The sequence below is a fragment of the Gossypium arboreum genome, chromosome 4 (assembly GCF_025698485.1).
Source record: "Gossypium arboreum isolate Shixiya-1 chromosome 4, ASM2569848v2, whole genome shotgun sequence".
Lineage (NCBI taxonomy): Eukaryota > Viridiplantae > Streptophyta > Magnoliopsida > Malvales > Malvaceae > Gossypium > Gossypium arboreum.
In genome coordinates, this window is record NC_069073.1 from 105,397,924 (window position 1) to 105,405,673 (window position 7,750).

General features: G+C 32.7%; 1 protein-coding gene and 1 non-coding gene across 2 annotated transcripts; one reads left to right on the forward strand and one right to left on the reverse strand.

Annotated features, from left to right (window-relative positions):
- Nucleotides 1-1,719: 1,719 nt before the first annotated feature.
- Nucleotides 1,720-1,789, forward strand: TRNAN-AUU (transfer RNA asparagine (anticodon AUU)). Its single transcript has one exon. It is a non-coding gene; the product is annotated as a tRNA-Asn (tRNA).
- A 789-nt stretch (nt 1,790-2,578) lies between these two features.
- LOC108460970 (expansin-A6-like) lies at nt 2,579-4,583 on the reverse strand. The gene is made up of 3 exons (XM_017760698.2): nt 4,321-4,583; nt 3,797-4,115; nt 2,579-3,317 (listed from the first exon to the last, which is right to left on the reverse strand). Exons 1-3 carry the CDS (start codon nt 4,484-4,486, stop codon nt 3,008-3,010), a joined length of 795 nt encoding a protein of 264 aa, XP_017616187.1. The 5' UTR covers nt 4,487-4,583; the 3' UTR covers nt 2,579-3,007.
- Nucleotides 4,584-7,750: the final 3,167 nt, after the last annotated feature.

A 7,750-nucleotide genomic window follows, 5' to 3' on the forward strand; every position in this document is an offset into this window, starting at 1 on the left:
TGATACTTGCTTTAGCTGTGTCACGGAAATAGAAGCTTCGACAGGTTGACGTGAACAATGCATTTTTGAATGGAGACCTCACTGAGGACATTTATATGAAGCAGCCTCTTGGGTTTGAAGTCGTTGATGAGCATGGGCAACCTTTGGCATGTAGCCTGAATAAGGCCATCTATGGCCTTAAACAAACTCCAAGAGCTTGGTTTGAAAAGCTGAAGAATTTTTTGGTGCATCAACTGAATTTTATGCCTTCAAGGGCTGATTCTTCCTTATTTTACAAACACACAGATGCTGGCAGTGTGTATTTTCTTGTTTATGTTATGACATTATTATTACAGGAGGAGATTGTGTTGAATTACATACTGTTATTTCTTGTCTTGATCGTCGTTTTTCTCTTAAAGACTCAGGGGAGCTGAGTTTTTTTCTTGGACTTGAAGTGGTAAGACATTAGGATCGTATGCATGTATCTCAGCAGAAGTATGCTCATGAGTTGCTGAAACGTGCTAACATGCTGCATGCTAAGCCCGTGAATACTCCTATGGTGAGTTCACCGACTCTTACGTCCTTGGCTGGGGTGCCATTACTAGATAGTACTCTTTATCGACGAGTGGTCGGCAGTCTGCAGTTCTTGTGTTTGACTCGTCCAGACTTGTCTTTTGTTGTCAATAAAGTGAGTCAATATATGCATCAACCTCATGATGTGCATTGGACAGTTGTAAAACGTATCTTGCAATATGTTAAGGGTACAATTGATTATGGGTTGTTATTTCAAGCGTCTAGTCTGAGTTTAACTAGTTTTAGTGATGCAGATTGGGCAAGTTCGATTGAAGATCGCAAGTCTACTTCCGATTTTTGTATATACTTAGGTGATAATCTAATGGGTTGGATGTCCAAGAAACAGAGCATTGTCTCCCGGTCTACTACCAAAGCTGAATATCGAAGTTTAGCTAATGCAACATCTGAAGTGGTGTGGTTTCAATCTCTGTTGACTGAGATAGGATTTAAGCTTAGTAGTACACCAGTCATTTGGTGTGATAATACTAGTGCAGTTTCTGTAGTTGCTAATCCTGTACTGCATGCGCGAGTAAAACATGTGGAGTTCGACATTCACTTTGTTCGAGAAAAGGTTCTGAGTAATCAGTTGTGTGTAAATTTTGTTCCTGGAGTGATCAGGTGGCTGATGTGTTGACTAAGTCGTTAACGTTTGGAGATTTTTCTCGCTGTCGGGATCGCATGAGTGTTGTTGCTGCTAGCAGTTTATTTTCCGATACTGGAAGCAGAATGTTAGAGTAACTATATTAGTTAGTACTCTGTTACAGTTAGTTAATATTATGTTATAGTGAGTTAGAAATCAGTTGTGAAGAATACTGCTATATAATGTGTTACTATCTGTTTGTTATCTTTGGAATTAATAAATGAATTTCTTTATGTGTTTCTAATATTGGTCAGGCATCGCAAGGTCCTAACAGCATGACACGTGAGTTAAATTTATTACAAGAAATAGAAAAGAATCTTAGGTTGTGTTTTCTGTTTCAACTACCATCAATTGTTTGTTCATCCGCAACTAATTTAGCTCCTCAAATATATGACATTCTTCATCCTTACCTTTACTACACATCTCGGATGGAATAATAAATGGGTTGCCTCCGTTGGATCTTTTCTACACTGAAGTGGGCTAAAACATAGCGATATTAGTAATTATATTTATCATTTTAATTAGCAGCCGTCTTAGCTCAGCTGGTAGAGAGCGTGGCTATTAACCACGTGGTCGTGGGTATTCCCACAGACGGCGTCTAATTCATTTGAATTTTTAAGTTTTAGCGAAAAGGAACACGCACGTTACCACTTTTAGTTTAAAAGCCCAGATCAATCTCACCCACTATTTTTTTCCTCTATAAGGTAAGTTTTATTATTTTCTGACAAGATGAAATCATTCAAGCAATTTATTGTTATTAATATTCAATATAAGCTTATTATAAAACTGCTATTATTTTATAAAACAGGCTTCTGCAATTTTGGTTTTGTGGAGGGGATGGATTGAACTCTGTTTAACATGGCCTACTCTGAACTCTGTTTAACATGGCCTACTCCACCGGCCTATTTTTTACCTAAAAAGACAAACGATAACAACATGGTATTTCTTTTAAAAAAATAAAATAAAATAAAATAAAATTAGATAAGTTTGATTCTTAATCCGTAAATTAAGAAAAAAGAAAAACCATTTGTCTGCAAAAATAAATGTATGAAAGAGCATATTCAGTCAGTAGAATGAAAAATAACATAATGGAGGCCAATTTTTTTATATTTTTACTTGTAAAGCAAGCTTAGCATATTTATAAATGGATGTCTAGGGTACATCATTATCATTATTGGAAGAGAGGAAATTAATCCAAATGGCCCTTTTTGTTTTCTTCTTTTTTATCTAAATTTGGAATGTGATGTCCATCAGAATCAGAAATGGCCCACTTCCTTTTATCACAATCTTCAATATAATTGCCATTGCAACAAAGACAAAGAAGCAATTGCCTTTTCAATTATTTAACGTAGAGACACGAGAAAGACATTGCAGATCAAGAAAATATTGTTTTGGTTTATCTAAATCTCTCTTATTCTCATAGCAGTAAAAATGAAATTACTATATGACTCGAGTGCTGCGGGCTGCATGTTTTCTTTTGCTTTGCAGCCGCTTCAGCACCCCCACCTTACAACTTTTTTTGCCATCAGCTGGAATTTTTTTTACTGTTACCCACCAGCTTACTTGCAATTCCCAAACAAAAGAAATACAAAATGCAACACTCATGACTCAAATCCAACAACACACACAATGGTCACTTGGTGACTTTGCTATCTATTTTTCTTTTCCGTAAAGTCCTACCCAAAAGCCCATTTTTACCCACCCGCCACTTCAAATTTTCCCGAGAAAATAAAGGAAAATTGAAGGGCAGGAAAGAGAAAGTTAAATTGAAGAAGTGGTAATAAAAATTAAAAGGGGAAAGAAGTGTGTTTAAAATCAAACACGGAAATTCTTTGCGGTGAAGGTTTGTCCGAACTGCCAATTAGCTGGTGCCACGTTCCAGGAGGTGGAGGTTCTTCTATCACTGCCCGTCACTCTAAACGAGAGTTGTTGGCCTACCAAAACGGCGTTGGACTGCCAGTTCTGACCCCAGTTACGGCTCATGCTCAACCAACCGGTGTTGGTTCCTTTCACGCTCACCTTCACAATATTCCCCGCACCCGCCACGTTGGTGACCAAAACCAAGTTGAAATAACGGAATCCGTTGATAGTGAATCTAATTCCACCTTGCTTTCGGCATGGCACTCTGTCAATCAATCAATAATTTAATAAGAAGGGTGTTTGTGGAAATTATATAAATTGAAAGCCCTTTTTTCCTGCATTAATGATGGTGTGTCGTCAATTTTGTCGTTTAAGGAGGATGTCTGAATGGGCGGAAAATCTTGGTGATCCCTAAATTTACAGTACTGCCCTGGTAATCATTGGGAATCGAGAGAGGAGGGGTGTTTGGGTCATTCCAGGCGTCACAGGAAAACCGTTGGATCTAAGTGTGGGTAAAGGACATTAAATTCTGGATTGATTCTCAAAATCTCAACAGACCCCGAGACAATGAGGTCATAAAGGGCGATTCTTTTGAGGCCGTCCTTTTGCCTTTCCCAAGGAAGTACGTAAAAAGTTATTTTAATTAAAAACAATACTGTGTTTGGTTCCTAAATGTATACACATTTCACCACCCTTCTCTTCGTAAAAATACTAATAAATGGAAGAGTAATGAGGGAGACTGACCTGCGGAAGGAAACGGGGACAATACCAGCACGGTACTCGGCGATCTTAAGGAACATAGGCATGGCAAGGTCAAAGTGAGGGCGAGGAGGGTTACACCAGCCGCCATTATCACTTGGGAGAGCATAGTTAGGAGGGCAAAAGTTAGTAGCAGTAATAAAAATGGAAGGGTTGCCTGGGTGGCACCATCTTGGGTCATCCGTGCACTTGATCTCAAAGCAAGCTCCGCAGCTTAGCCCATTGTTGAAAATGGCTGTGCTTAATGCTGCAGTGTTCACGCCATACCCTTGGCTGTACAGATTCCCATACCCACATGCACCGCCTTAACAAACAAAAAAGGGAAACAATTGAAGACATTTTAATGGACATGAAGAAAATAATGCAATGCAATAAAATAAAAAAAAGAAGACGAAACAGAGATTTTGTTGGAAAATGCATGTTAACAAAATGGGTTATTTTTTTACCGCTTTGCACTAGAAGTAAACAAAATATTAAATGTTATAAGATTAATAGAAAGAAAGAAATACCCATAGTTCCAGAAGCATCACTGCCACCATAAAAAGTAGCATGGGCAGATTCCCAAGAGCCACCAGTGTAAACTCCAGGGATTCTTGCATTCACCATGCCAAAAAGGCACATCAATGAAGCAAAGCATAGCAGTGTCAAGGAAGAAGAAGAAGCGTCAACAGCCATTGTTTTATTTAAAGAGGAAATTATGAGATAAAAGAAAGAAAGGGTGATTCGTTAGCTTTGGGGCGAATGGAAAGCGGGAAGAAAGTTGGGGGGGGGTTACTTATTGAGGAACCGGAAGAGTGAAGAGTGGGGGCCCACAATAAATGAATGCAGTCAATTTCTCATTAACCCCATTTTTCTGCAATTAAAATTCAAACCTCACAACTTTTATTATTACTATTTAAGACATGTTTGGTTTTGTTCCTAAGACTCCGAAATTTGAAGGCCATGTGGCTCACACATGGGCAGTTCTTAATTTTGTTTTAGTCAAAGAGTGGTGCAAAAATTGAAGACCTAATTACCATAATTGAAATGCTTGCACATGCATCCTTCACGTAAGATGCTACTAGAAAGTTTAAGCTTTTTGATTTCACACATAAATCAGTTCTTTTTAGAAGAATCTTTAAAATAAGGTTTAATTATTCAGATTGAAACATTGAAATGCAACACTCATTTGCTTATGGAGAAAATAGCGGTGAAGGCTCAAGTAAAAAAGTCAATATCTCGGATAGGTGTCTCGAAGGTGTTGTTTGAAGAGATGTTTAAATAGGTGTTTGAACAAAAAGTAAATCAGTCCTAACAAGTTCAGAGACATATTAGGAGAATGGAGATAGTACAAGTGTGAAATCATAAATTAAACAAAAAAAAAAGTTAAACTAATACCTAATTATGTAGGTGATTCTTTTTTGTTCACACAACTATAAAAATTCTCAATTTAATCATTAAATTTTTTTCAAAATTTGATTTTTTAGTCTACTGTTAAATGGGTAATGAAAATCTAATAATTTTTAGATTTCTACGTGGGTAAGTAAAGTAGTTTATTGTTTCCTCTTCACTTGACTTAGCCGTCGTCGCCCTACTCCGGTGGCTATTCCTATCCATTTACTTCATTTTATTGAAGGAAAGTAATTCCTCCCATATTGTCACAACAAATATGCATTGGAAAGTAAGTAATGAACCACAAAATTAAACATTTTCTATTACTATATTGATAATACAATTTCACAAATAAAGTAGGTGGGACTTTAAAGATGCTACCAATTGAATTCTAAACTTTCAATTTCCAATATTATAAAACATTTAATTGATTCATCAACATTCACAAAATTTATAAGAAATTACTGAATTATTTGAAATATATGCAAACTAATATATATTAAAGTATTGAAAATTGGCGCTAGAAGATAAACAGAGGGTTATTTGCAGCATAAACCCCTTCGTATTATTTATTTTATAAGGCTTTCTACTTTCTTTTATTTACTAATCTAGCCCTTTCAATTTTATAGTTATTCTTAATTCAAAATGACTTAATAATATTATTTACATTAATCAGTATATAGTTTCACTTACTTATGAAACAAAATTGTCTTGTTTTTTCTCTGTTATTTATAAAAGGTTAATTTTATGACTGATTAATTAATTGAATTTTTTAATTATATTTAAATATTTAACTAATAAATATTAAAAATTATATTTTAATTTTAAATAAATATACATAATGTTCAATAAATATTAAAATTATATTAGAATAAATAATAAGGGTGCGTTTGGTTCATCAAATCCTAGATTACGTTTAATAATAAAATTACAAGAATGTAAGATTATGTGTGCAATATAAGATTATCTTGTTTAGTTTATTTAATTGAAACGTAAGATCCATGTGTTTGGTTAATAAAATATAAAATTACCTAAAAATAAATTTTACTAATTTGTCCCTATTATAAAATTTTTATTTTTATAAGCTTAACATTTTTAGCCTTAAATTTTTATAAAATTATAATAACTTAAGAAATTTGTTTGCATTACACCTTGATTTTTTTATATGAACCCAATTTAACAATGTTCTAAAGAACTTGGCTTGCTTTTAATATGAAAAGTGAGGTCATTAGCATCCAAGTTTTATGTTCAATTTAATGACTTCCCAACAAGTATAAAAAGATTGAGCTTTTTTTTTTTTAACAATGTGCCTCTCTTTTTAATTTGTTAATTTTGTGGCAATTTAGATTTTGTTTGATAATATAAGTTATTAGTACTTATTTTTAGAATTTTTTGTAAGATAAGAAAAGATAGAGAATTTTATTTTCAAAAATGAGACCATATAAAAAATCTAGTTAATTTAATAATTTCATAAAAGAAATAAATTCAAGTTATTAGTTTAACATGAAACACCAAAATGTGAGAGTACAGGATGGACGGAATGTTGAGAATCCAAACACTACAATCTCATTTCAAAATGTAACATTATGAGTCGCAATGTAAAATTCAGTCAACTAAACGTTAATATCATTTTAACATTATTCTATTAAAATTAAATACTTACATGACCTTATTCAAAATTGTGCATTTATAATAACACAAAAATAAATTAAATGTTATTATAAAACATTTTATAATCCATAAATGAACAACATTTAGCATTTTTAATGCCTATTTAAAAATTTTACTATGAAAGTTTATTAATTTTAAATTAATATATAATATTATTAAATAATGAACTTTTGTTTTCTCTTTTAAAAATTAAAAATAATATGACTTTGAATAAATTATCCTAAATAGTAGTTAATTCAAACTTATTTTAAATATTTTATTTTTATTTTTAACTTATATTTTGATAATTCAAATTACAAAATTCAGAAAAATAAATATTTAATTATTATATTTTACTTTTTCAACATGAATTAAATATGATATATTACAATTTATACATATAAGTAAGCCAATGCATTATACCAAATAACAAATTCCATGAATTCTCAACCAAATCTACTCATTCCATGAATTCTATGGTTTTTAATCTTTCAACCCTTTCAACTCCCATTGAAAATGGACTAATGAATTATATATGATTCTATTTATGGATTCATTTTTGTATATTTATAATAAACTTTATTAAAGTAGTGTTTGTAACTAAATTTAGTTGTAATTGTTTGTAATTGCATAAGAGTCATATGTTTGGGTAACCATTATTATTGGTGGATTTCACTGAATTGGGTGTAATTAGAGCACCTAATTACACATTCGAATTCTTAAAAGGAGGGTGAGAATTGAAGTAATTATGCAAGTAATTACACTCAAATATAATTATCCTATGACTTTCCAAACACTTATACAAGATTTAACTTTAAAAACTTGCATTTTATACCAATTGAAATTATTAGAATTATATTGTAAGATGAACACGTATGAGTGTTTGGAATGGTTATGGCAAAAGAATTTCTAAAGTTA

Coding starts and splice junctions, on each gene's coding strand:
- LOC108460970 (XM_017760698.2), bottom strand. CDS start 4,486: ATGGCTGTTGACGCTTCTTCTTCTTCCTTGACACTGCTATGCTTTGCT. Junction 4,116..4,320: donor TGATGCTTCTGGAACTATGG/GTATTTCTTTCT, acceptor TTGTTTGTTAAG/GCGGTGCATGTGGGTATGGG. Junction 3,318..3,796: donor GTCCCCGTTTCCTTCCGCAG/GTCAGTCTCCCT, acceptor ATTGATTGACAG/AGTGCCATGCCGAAAGCAAG.